The sequence below is a fragment of the Salvelinus alpinus genome, chromosome 23 (assembly GCF_045679555.1).
Source record: "Salvelinus alpinus chromosome 23, SLU_Salpinus.1, whole genome shotgun sequence".
Classification (NCBI taxonomy): Eukaryota; Metazoa; Chordata; class Actinopteri; order Salmoniformes; family Salmonidae; genus Salvelinus; species Salvelinus alpinus.
In genome coordinates this window covers 43913491-43925866 of record NC_092108.1, presented here as the reverse complement: position 1 = coordinate 43925866, position 12376 = coordinate 43913491, and the positions used below count along the sequence as shown (strand labels likewise).

Below are 12376 nucleotides of genomic sequence, written 5' to 3'. Positions count from 1 at the left end.
ATGTACATCACATCAATGGAGTTGAGCAGAGAAAACCGTGGGAGGACTGAACATTGAGTAGCTGCTAGTCGATCCTTGTAAATGTAAATTCTAAACCGTTACGTGTACCCGTTTGTCCTCTGTAGCTGCAAGTCGTTGGACGTGAATCTACAACAGCCGAAAGTACCGACACTGTAGGGGTTTTCCAACAGCAAGTCTCAGATCAACATGGCAGTGTCAACATAGCTACTATTGTTTATAAATGTTTGTCTGTATAAATAATACACTTTTCTATACCCCCCCATATCATACTCACAAACTGAAAACCTAATGTGTGTACAATTCATTGGTTAGAGTAGAGTTTCCTAAACTCAAGCTTTGATTATTTGAGTCAGCGTGTGCAGATGGTGGGAAGCAACTGCGGCGACCTCATCAAAAACGGCATGACCTTTGATCACATGACTTTTGTAAAGTTGATGCAGTTGACATGTAGTTGCAAGTCAGACAATTTTTATAACCATAATGCAACACACTTTGAAAAGCGGTGACCAACAATGGTCGACGACCTGACAGAAGTGATCCGCTCGAACGCGCCCACACTCCCATAATTTCATCATAGACATTAAAAACCAGGTTTTCACATCAATATTCCACGTCATAAGGAAAGCCTGCCTGGCCTAAGAAATTGAACATTTATGTAATCTATGGTTTGCATAATCTTGTGTGTGTTGTGACTTCCAATAGTAATAGTATAACACTTGAATCATTTATCAAATTTTAAAGGTCCAATGCAGATGTTTTTCTCTCAATATAAAATCATTACTGGGTAACAATTTTCATGCCGTCTTTTCAAACAGCTCTTACACCAAAAGGGGCATTATCATAATTTTTGCAATTTCACAGTATTATTCCAACCTCAGTGTAGAAATATATAAAAACACAGAAAGAAGATCACATTTTGACTGCACTGGGCCTTTAAAATGTGTTATCTGGATATAACCCAAACATAATTTCTGTGTTGACAATGTAATCCACTGCCATAAGCAGTCCTATCAATCTTACGACATAACATTGAAATAATACCCCCCCCCCAAGAAAAATCACACAGAGCTTGAATATAGAAAAGCACTTTTTTTTTTAAGTGTTCTTTTTAAAAGTCACAGTAATGATCTCACACAACTCACTGCCAGGGGCAGAATACATTTAACACCTCTAAGCAATTTATTAGAACAGGGATGTTTGCAGAAAAGTCTACCGTCAAATGGCTCAAACAGTCTTACAAAAGGTTTGCTCCAGTCACCTGTGTCCCTGTATTACCAGCAAGTCTTTCCAGAGCATTGGAATATAAAGCTTTCAGTCATTTAAAATAGTAAAATGTACCCCTTCCCCAAACCCAATGTGTGAAGTATACCTACTTCGGTAAAATAAAACCTTGCCTGGAAATGCAAGACACAGATGACTACAAGCTCGATTAGCAGTCATACATTCTGTAGCACTCGATTGCGCCACATTTAACGGCCCATTTCTTTCAGAGAAATTATACAGTAGTGCTGCTGTAGTAATGATAACAAAATGCTAAATGAAACAGCAAAGATGATCACAAGAGGGAAAAAAACAGGGATTTACTTCAGAGTTCTGGTGCTGATAGGAACAAGTGCTTTGCAAACTCTAAAAGATAGGACTACAAATTCTACATTTATCAAATACTCTAATTGCAAGATATGTCCACAATCATACCTAGATAGTCATTTCTATGTTCTCAGAAATAAAAACTACTTCAGGCCAAACCGAGCTGCTTTTGTACTTGTGGTCAAGTTCCTGGAGAATGTCAAGTTCGTGGCAGGGGAGTACTTCAAGTGTTTAAGTAATTATTGTTCACATTCAACCCAATCACACTTTCTCTCACACACACAAAAAAAAAATACAATATATTCACATAGTGGTCTTAAGGTTACTAATAGTATAGCCTGTACAACCTACAAGGACCAGCCTAGATACACATTTGGGCCATGGCTGCCCCAAAGACACAGGTAGTAACATCTGGACCAGGGATAAAACAACCACTGGTCCACCAGAAAAAAGAGCCAAGCTGTCAATAGGAAAATAAAAGGAAACCAGAGGCATCAACTTTCACTGCATAACAAGCAGAAACATTACACTTAAGGAGTCACTACTTTTAAAAACACAGTTCATAGATTTATTTAGTACAAAGGTACTAAAATGTATTTTAAGTTTAACATCGGAGTAATGCATGACTTAAAAGTCACCCCTTCAAAATAAAAGCTTGTCTAAGATGACCACAAAATATTCAGGTAGTCATGAGGAAAGCTAGCCAAAGCCTGAGGAACACACACACACTTCAACCTCAATCTTGGAAATGCATATATTCAAGCAGCAATACAAAAAAATATCCATGAAGTATATACGCATAATCTCTGAAAAAAACAAATAATATATGAAAACATCCCTGCTATCTTGTCTCTAAATACAAAACTTCTACCAATAACTTGCTTCAGTGTAACAAGATAAGTAATTTTTCCTCTTTTTTTTGTCTTTTTATCAGTCCTTTCAAAACAGGTTAAAATTTCAGTCCTCAGCTGTGAATGGTATGGATGACTGTCTTCTTTTTGTCGTTAAAATCACTTCCTTTTTTTTCTTTCTCTCATATACTTGAAGTTGTAAGCATGCAAGCCTCATAGGAGGGGGGGCGGAGGCGCTGACGGGGCGGGCTGGTGGCGACGCTGAAGTCTTAGGCCAGGGCTGGGAAGGCCTCTGGGTCGTCAACGTTGGGAACAGACACTCCACCTGGCTGGGGACCAAGAGAGAGAAAAATAATGCATTTATAAAAGCTCAGAGAATACTGGGTCATGTTCAGTAGGGAGAAAATGGTTTTGCAGTTGAGAGATTATAGATTAACAACACAGTTCAAAACAATAATTAGTCAACTTCAGCACAGAATTTCACTTTGTGGTCAGTAACCTAGGGTCCTATACAAGCTGCGTTGCGGAGAACGCGGACGGAGTCACGGAATCCAGACATTAAACCGGAAATCAACAATATTCAAAAATGTATTGAATTTTGTAGAAAATCTACTAAATGTATTGAACTTATTCAGAAATGCAGTACATTAGCCCAAGTTAATCATCAGATATGAACAAAATACGTTAGGGATTCTTATTTTTCTGCAAATTTGAAACAGCACAGGAATGCTCCTGTCGGTGTGTGCACGTATGTCTACACTTCGTGTAGCCGATAGCGATGATGCTAATATTAACCTTCTGGTAGAGATGGAAAGGCTTTCCCAAAAACCATCTCAGTTAAATGTTGACTACAAAGTACCCTATGCCTACTTGGCAGAATGATATTGTGATTATTTGCATCAGCGGTAATTTGTTTTGCAAACTCTGAAATCACAGGAGCACTACAGAAAGACTGCTAACCAAACAACGGTCTCTTGCTGGTGCTCACTTGCATTAAGTTTAACACCCCAAAAATCTAAATGTATTATATTTTTCCCATACCTCAAAAGTGGTCTCTTGATTTAAGCATTGTTGTGAATTTAGAACAGAACATCCATTTAAAAAAAAATTTTTTTTTTTTTTTTTTAAATCAACAAGTGCAATTTTGAGAGAACCTAAAAAACGGGGAAAACGGAAACCTGGAAAATGGGACTTGGGAAAAAATAAAACGGAATCAGGCAAAAAATAAAACAGATTTTATAGGGCCCTAGTAACCATAACCTTTTGTGATCATTATTTACAACCATTTGTGGTCAGTTACAACAGCCTCAATTAGCGTTACCTTTTCGGGTCGAATTCCCCCTGCGCGAACCGGACGGTCGGATCGGCCGCCTCCTCCACCGCGGCCTCCCCTTCCTCCACGGGCTCCCCCGCGCCCGCGCCCAGGGCGGCCCAGGTCTCCAAAGTTGATCTCCAGCTGGGCTGTGATGTCGTTGGCGGGCTTGCGGAAGTGGTGGTCCGGGCCGATTTCATCAGGGTTGCCCTGATGGAGGAGATTTGACTTTGTTTACATTTAGTCAAGAGCTAGAGTTTTACATTTAGACAGAGTCCACTCATGCAACCATGTAAACTCAAATAGCCAACATGCTAACTACTGTTTAACATAATTTAACTACTATGCCAATGTGTATGCATGTGTAGATGAAGGCTTGTTTTATCAGAATTGTGTAGGGTTGAATATATGAAACAGGTACCTTGAACAAGGGGGTCATGTCTTCAATCTCCGGAGTATCAATCACAGCTGGTCTCTGCAACATCCAAGAGAAAGGACCAACAATAAGACCAAGCACTTTTGTAATGACATAGCCTCATGGGGAGGGTTTTAAGCTGGTTTGCATTACGATCTGGTTTATATCAGCCCTTTTGGTGGCTAATACATAAACAAAATACAGAACAACAATGGATCAGTACCTTAAAGATGTGCATACTTCTTAAGCGTTGATCAGTCAATAAGTATCAAACTTTTCTAATTGCAACTTCTTTCCAAACTTGAAACGCAACAGTACAGCTAATCCTACACTTCTTGAACATTCACCAATATTACTTGAGTAGGGTATATCTGTAGATGTTTTGACTTCAAATAGATTTGAAATGAAAACAAATGATTTAATCGATTCAGTTACATCCTTAACCTAAATAACACATACTTTGCTCAAATATAGGGTTGGAAAAAATAATTAAATGTTAAAAATACAACTAAATACAATGGCAAAACATAAAATATACATGACAGCAATAGAAAAGCAAACATTTGGCGGTTCGTGTCACTTACATCTTTAGGCTTTTCGTCGCTGACGTCTTCGCTCTTGGACTTGTGCAGCACGTAGCCCTTGTTCCACTTGCTGTCGGCGCCCTCGTTGGGCTTGCGGATGTTAAACTCCACCTTGGCACGCTCCTTGTCCTGCATGGCCTTCCATTCGTCCAGGGTCATCTCCTTGGGGCCCTCCTCCTTAGGTTCCTCTACTTCGTTCTCCCTGGAAGAGACGGAGACGCATCTGTTACGGCAAGCTATTACCAGCCATTGTCTGTTAGCTTTCAAATTGGGTTTGTTGTTTTAGATGTCATCTAGATTGACTGTAGTCCTACTTGCGTTGTGGACAATGTGATGAATTGAACGTTGAGATCAGACTGAATGAAGCAGTATGAATGGAGCACCCTAGTGAACCGGTACAGTGATGTTAACTCCAAGAATAGGTTTCCCTTGCAAAAATTAGATTTAACCTGTAAAAATAAAGGTTAAATGAAAAAGGAGAGAAATTAGTTGGTTGTCCTGTTTCAGTCAGAGCAGCAGTCCTGGGGTGTTTTGCACTGAGGTGGGGGGGGGGTTAACTGGACAGGTCCAGGAGGGTACTCACTTATTCTCAGAGTCAGCAGGGGGGTGTTCCACTCCCTCAGGAGTTTCCTCAGGGGCAGTAGTCTGTTCGGCATCACCACTGGGAACAGAAATTTAATTTAATTATCCCCTCCGGGGCAAAAGCAGAAACCAGTCAATATCAACAAAGCCAGGATTTCCTCCGTGTAGGACCTTGCCTACACATAATGGGTCTGATCGGTCTCCATTTAAGGAAAGAGGTTCTGATTTTTTGAACACCCACCTCGTTTCGTCCTTGGGGTTTCCCCGGTTGTGAACACCACTCCCGCCACGCTTCTCCTCGGATTTCTGACTGTTGAGACAAACATGAAACCAAATGCACCACCATCACTAGTCACAGAGCATCTGAAGCTCAAATACTACCCCCCCTCCAAAAAAAAAATCCTTTGAGGACTCGGAGCAGAAATGACTCACGGTTTGTCGCCACCGCTGTGTCTGTCGAAGTCCCGTTTGCCGCGGGAGTCGAAGCTGTCGCCCCGGCCCATGCCCCGTCCCCGTCCACCACGCCCAGCACGGCTGCCACCACGCCCTCTGGGGGGCCGGTCTCCTAGAGGCCTGATGAAGGACACACACAGACTTTGCATTAAGGAGGGCAGATAGTCCTGAGCTGCTCCTATCAATAATACTTTATTGAAAGCAAAAAAAAACAAAAAACAAAAAAAACATGCAAGGATCAGTATGATTTGAATTTTGACCTTCAACAAAAAAATCCTTTACACCACTGTCAAAGTCTGGTGCCACCTGACACTTACAAAGTAACACAAACTGAAGCATGCAGTGCGTCCCAGACATCCGTCTATCCCACAATCCCTAGACAACCAGATTTACATTACCAACAATTATCAAAAAAATTGCTGACCATTGTCATTTACTACAGCAATTACTCACTTGTCTGCAGAGAACTCTCCTCTTTCTCCACCGTCGGGCTTGTCCTCAAGGGGTTTGTCGAAGCGGCGCTCGCGTGGGGGTCTCCTGTTGTCCAGCCTCCTGTCGCCGGTGGGCCGCCCCTCCCCCTGCCCGCCCTGGGTGCCAGGCTGGCCCTGCTGGTCCGGCCTCCGGCCCACCCGCCTGATAACTGCTACCACAACAACACACGGAGGCTTTAGATGTGGCCAATCACTCAGCACTGGCCAGAGATGACTACAGAGACAAGTGAAAATGGTTAGGCAGTGAAAAAACCCATGAACATTCACCACTCTTTCAATCAATAATACCTTTTGATTAAAACATGCTTTGGCCTGATAAAGGGTGTTGGAGCCAAATAATGTGTAACCAAAAAGTATAATACAACCAAGAGTGGTATAATGCACCGGTGTCTACACTAGAGACGAATTGCACGAGGAGCTTCAAGTAAGCATTTAACATGAAATGTGGGTCAGTTGTCAGCAAATGTGTTAGGTCATACCAGACGAAGTTGCTTAGCTATCTCATGAGGGTGTGGAGTGTTAGCTACGCCCTGTCATGGTTTATTACTTTGACAGCATGCACTCTTGACTCAAGGCAGACACGCCTGCTGTCAATGCATGTAGACATGGTATTTATACTTGTGTAGTTGAGGACATCCGGCCAAATCACTTGTTTACAAAAATACAGCGCATGCACGTAGACAACATCCTAGTAACTTAGCTACTAATTCAGCAAGCTAGCTAGCTAACATGATCTGTATGGAAATGCTTCTGCAAATATAAACGCCAGCACGCTCTGTCAACGACTGTCACAACACGTTACCATAAACCGTTTGAACAGACAATATAAACCGTGCTAACTATGCATTAACTAGATAAATAAAACGGTGCAATGTTTGCTACCTGTGTTGGCCAGTTTCTACCAAAATGCTGGAACAACAACAACCAGCATGGGACTTTGGTTTGCTAGCTACCTACCTAATGATGCACTTGCAGGATAACGCACGGGCCTTGACGTTAAAAACTCGATTTTTTTTTTTTTTTTTTTTTACAGTTTAGTCGCATCAGTGTTGTTTTGAAGAATAGCTACGTTAGCTAACTGCGCAGCAAGCATGCCCCTCAAATCCTAGACGAGTCAGCTACCTTTTTGCTCAGCTAAGAAATAAGTTATCTAATTCATATATATGCTAACCAAACTCGAGCTGTTTCATGACAAACACATTTTACTGCGCAACTACCACTGGAGTATCATTTACAAACAATCCACATCCTGCAGGTGGAATTCATTTCTGAGACAGGTTAGCCTGAGTGCACTGTTGGGAGATATACAGTACATATCCAATGCATGATTAACCTGTCCAATAATCATGCATTGGATATGTGCATGTTTGCAGTGGGTTCTGTTGCCGTCTAAATTGATCACAACAGGACAGGTACCATGTTGACCCTCATCATGCTGTTGTCACCAAGCTGGCTAGGTTTTTGCAGGTTAAGAAATATTTAAAAAACGCAATACCAAATTGTGAGTGTGAACCTCACCTTCTTTCTTCGGAGGTACTGGAGCCTGAGGTTCATCTTTTTTGTCAAGGAGCGGATTCTTCCTGTCCTTCTGTGACTCTTTCTTGGGCTGCTTGGCAGCTTGGGCTGCAGACTTGGTGATACTAGCTGCGGCCGCCTCTTTCTTCTTGTTCTCCGCCGCCTTTAACACCTCGAACGGATCTGATTCATCATCCAATAGCTGGTCAAACCGATTCGTTACGACGCAGCCGAAGCCTTCTTGCAGTTGTCCGGGCATGATGGCGCCCCTTCAGCGGGATTTACCTCCGATTCTACGAGGCTGGGTGCGAACAATTCGCTAGATACTGCCACAAGATGGCTGGGAAATGTACCCCTTCTCTTCCGGCGCGAGGAATATCCGGGACATTCAGTAGTGCGCCATATGATATGGGGTATGTACTTGTCTTGCCAAGCAGGGTGTCAAACTATGCTGTTTGTAAACACATGCACATTTTCTCACGTGTCAGAAGGTGATAACTGTTGAATTATTCCTATATCGCGCATTAGCCATTAAATATAATTGATACGTTAATTGACAAAAACAAAATGCCTATGCACTGTAGGTCGGTAACAATAAATATACTGATGACCAATAAAAACCTTTATTTCCTTATTGTTTAGAAGAGAATAATAAATACCCAATATGCAGTTAATGCTTTTCAGGAAATGAAGAGAAGAGAGAGAGGGAAGAGGGGACCTTTTTCCAAGTGAAGCATTTCCTAATCCCAATATACAGCAGCTCTCTCTCTCTGTGTGTTCTGAAGATTAAGGAGGATTTATAGGTTTATAAAAAGCAGAAAATAAACTTGTGTGTAGAGGGCGGGCAGGGAAATGTTGTGAACTGCTGGTAGTGTCATGCAGCTGTCTATTTACAAGCATTTCGCTACACCCGCAATAACATCTGCTAAATATGTGTGTGACCAATACAATTTGAGTTGATTTTATCTGACTAGTCACTTCTCTGTAACCTATCAGAATGGGAAGTTTGGGAACTCAACCATCCAGCCAAACACAGCTGTTGGCGACAAGGTCACATATTGGATGCCAAGTTAATTTAGCTTTTATAATTTTCTATTCTATGAATACAATATCTTTGTAATAGTTTAGCCCCTGTAGAAGGTATCATATTATTTGTGTGTACATAAGTCTACTACAGAGATTAAGGCATGAGCAAGACACTCACATGACTCAACTGTGACAAAGCAATTTGGCAAGCAAATGCCTCTCCTCATAACGCCCTAAAGTGGTGTCAATGAAATGTGTGCCATGTAAGATATCGGTGACATTACAAGCATCTTGCACCAATAAACTTATTGGAAGTATCCGCGTCATGTTGGAACTGACATTATATCCTATGTGCTACTGTATTTCTCTTTAGACCTACAGTACATTATGACTCACATTTTACCCGAGACCCATTTTAGTAGTGGGATATTACTCCTATATTAGCCTCATTGTTGAAAATACTGTTACATTTGGTGTGAGTGACACTATCCATCACCACATCATCTTTTATGAATGAAGTGACATAACAAAAGGAGCACATATAACTGGCTTGAGATAATTGGTGTGGGCCTAAGGCAAACCACGCCACCCAAATAACCCTAATCATGGTTTGTAAGGCTACACCACACCACAGCAACCTGTGTGTGTAACATGATACAGGTATCAGGTAACAACAGGGCTGGTGTCTTTGTTACACCAGTGAACTAGGCCTACACAGCTCACATGCTCTGCAAAACAGACAAGACCAACTGCTGTTGCCCTGTTGTTGAACAATTCAACCTGTGAAATATCCATTTGAACACGTTCTAATTTGGCCATGTTGATTTTAGACTTTGACTACATACACTGCCTTCAGATAGTATTCAAACTCTTGACTTATTCCACATTTTGTTGTGTTACAGCCTGAAGAAAAATGGATTAAAAAGTTTTTGTTTTCCCTCACCCATCTATACACAATACCCTATAATGACAAAGTGAAACCATGTTTTTAGAATTTTTTAGCAAATTTCTTGAAAATGAAATTACAGAAATATCTCATTTGCATAAGTATTCACACCCGAGTCAATACTTTGTAGAAACACCTTTGGCAGTGATTACTGCTGTGATTCTTTCTGGGTAAGTTTCTAAGAGCTTTCCACACCTGGATTGTGCAACATTTGCCCATTAATAGTTTCAAAATTCTTCAAGCTCTGTTAAATTGGTTGTTAATCATTGCTAGACAACCATTTCCAGGTCTTGCCATAGAGTTTCAAGTAGATTTATGTCAAAACTGTAACTCAGCCACTCCGGAAGATTCACTGTTTTCTTGGTAAGTCACTCCAGTGTAGATTTGGCCTTAAGTGTTAGGTTATTGTCCTGCTGAAAGGCAAATTCATCTCCCAGTGTCTGGTGGAAAGCAGACAGAACCAGGTTTTCCTCTAGAATTTTGCCTGTGCTTAGCTCCACTCCGTTGATGTTTTATCCTGAAAAACTCCCCAGTCCTTAACAATTACAAGCATACCCATGACATAATCAGCCACCATTATGCTTGAAAATGTTGAGAGTGGTACTAAGTAATATTTTGTATTGGATTTGCCCCAAACACAACACTTTGTGTTCAGGACAAAGAGTTAATTGCTTTGACACATTTTTTGCAGTACTACTTTAGTGCCCTGTTGCAAACAGGATGCATGTTTTGGAATATTTTTCATTCTGTCAATTAGGTTAGTATTGTTGAGTAACTACAATGTTGTTGATCCATCGTCAGTTTTATCCTATCACAGCCATTAAACTCTAACTGTTTTAAAGACACCATTGGTCTCATGGTGAAATCTCATGGAAGGACGCCTGTATCTTTGTAGTGACTGGGGCCTCCCGAGTGGTGAAGTGGTCTAAGACACTGCATCGCAAATTCCAGGCTGTGTCGCAGCCGGCCACGACCAGGAGACCCATGAGGCGGCGCACAATTTGCCCAGCGTCATCTGGGTTAGGGGAGGGTTTGGCCGGCCGGGATGTCCTTGTCCCATCGCGTTCTAGCGACTCCTGTGGTGGGCAGGGTGCATGCACGCTGACACGGTTGCCAGGTGTACGGTGTTTCCTCCGACACATCGGTGTGGCTGGCTTCTGGGATAAGCAGGCATTGTGTCAAGAAGCGAGGTCGTGTTTCGGAGGACACATGGCTCTCAACCTTCACCTCTCCCTAGTCTGTATGGGAGTTGCAGCGATGGGACAAGACTACAACTACAAATTGGGGAGAGAAAAAAAAGAGAAAAAAATACAAAATAAACATTATTTGTAGTGACTGGGTGTATTGATACACCATCCAAAGTGTAATTAACAACTTCACCATGCTCAAAGGTATATGCAATGTCTGTTTTTTTACCCATCTACCAATTGGTGCCCTTCTTTGCGAGGCATTCATAAACCTCCCTGGTCTTTGTGGTTCAATCTGTTTGAAATTCACTGCTCGACTGAATGTGTGGGGTACAGAAATGAGGTATTCATTTAAAAAAAATCATGTTCAACACTATTATTGCACACATGCAACTTATTAAGTGACTTGTTAAGCAACCTTTTACTCCTGAACGTATTTAGGCTTGCCATAACAAAGGGGTTGAATACTTATTGACTCAAGACATTCCAGCTTTTCATTTTTTATTAATTTGTAATCATTTCTATAAACATAATTCCACTTTGACATTATAGGGTATTGTGTGACACAATATCTCAATTTAGTCATTTTTAAATTCAGGCTGTAACACAACACAATTTGGAAAAGGTTACGAAAGGCACTGCAGATAAGAACACGTCAGAAATTGAGCCAAAGTCAGCATTAGCTTGAAGAGTGGTGGCGTCGATCAACGTTTCATTCCAACAAGCTACACATTAAATAATGCAAATAAATCTTTCATTTTAAACTTTCATTTCAATAAAAGTTCAACAGCTCACAACTCTTCATCTTACCAAGCAAACACAAAGGAATGCTTTGCCTAGTTCTGGTCAGTTATTGCTATTTGTGCTTGATAATTCACAAATGCTCTTGACAGTCCACCACATTTAGCTCCTTGAGTTAGCAGCAGGAATGTACAGGCTGCATGGTCCCTTTCTGAGAAATTAACAAATGTCCATTAACCATTTCAGGTGCATCAGTTTCAGTATTTGCTTTTAGTGTTCCAGTATTTTCAGTGGATTTCAGTGTTCAAGTTGCAGTCTCTGTTTTAATATATTCTTTAAACCATATTGTATCTACTTGAGTGCCTACTGTACATGTTCCTGTCATAGTCACAAAAGGAACAGCACTCGTGTAGCCTAGCTAGCGTACTCTAACCAAGATCAAATTATGAAGTGCTTGAAAAATGGGAAACCTCTAATCAACTAGGGAGGCTATTGAAAATGATGGCTGATAAAAAGTCAATGCATACAGCTGATTCTATAGAGTATTCACTCAAATAGAGCGACATAATTCAAACCACTACTCGTTCCTCATGGCTATGGTCAACTTATACAGAGCATACCATTTCTCTTCATTCACACGGAGTAAAACACACTGAATAAAACTG

The 12376-nt window shown here is 41.2% G+C and overlaps 1 protein-coding gene and 1 long non-coding RNA gene across 3 annotated transcripts; one reads left to right on the top strand and one right to left on the bottom strand.

Moving 5' to 3' along the window:
- Window positions 1-1090: 1090 nt before the first annotated feature.
- LOC139551105 (SERPINE1 mRNA-binding protein 1-like) lies at window positions 1091-8236 on the bottom strand. Of its 2 annotated transcripts, none has more exons than XM_071362510.1 (9): window positions 7815-8236; window positions 6259-6448; window positions 5785-5925; window positions 5594-5662; window positions 5354-5431; window positions 4771-4972; window positions 4193-4246; window positions 3781-3981; window positions 1091-2788 (listed from the first exon to the last, which is right to left on the bottom strand). In XM_071362510.1, the coding sequence occupies exons 1-9, from the start codon at window positions 8068-8070 to the stop codon at window positions 2729-2731; spliced, it is 1251 nt and encodes a 416-aa protein (XP_071218611.1). In that variant the 5' UTR covers window positions 8071-8236; the 3' UTR covers window positions 1091-2728. The 2 variants fall into 2 exon arrangements, with proteins under 2 accessions (XP_071218611.1, XP_071218612.1); XM_071362511.1 differs by having other exon boundaries at window positions 6259-6445.
- LOC139551109 (uncharacterized) lies at window positions 8086-9156 on the top strand. Its single transcript, XR_011670202.1, has 2 exons — window positions 8086-8224; window positions 8496-9156. It is a non-coding gene; the product is annotated as an uncharacterized lncRNA (long non-coding RNA).
- The last annotated feature ends 3220 nt before the right edge of the window (window positions 9157-12376 follow it).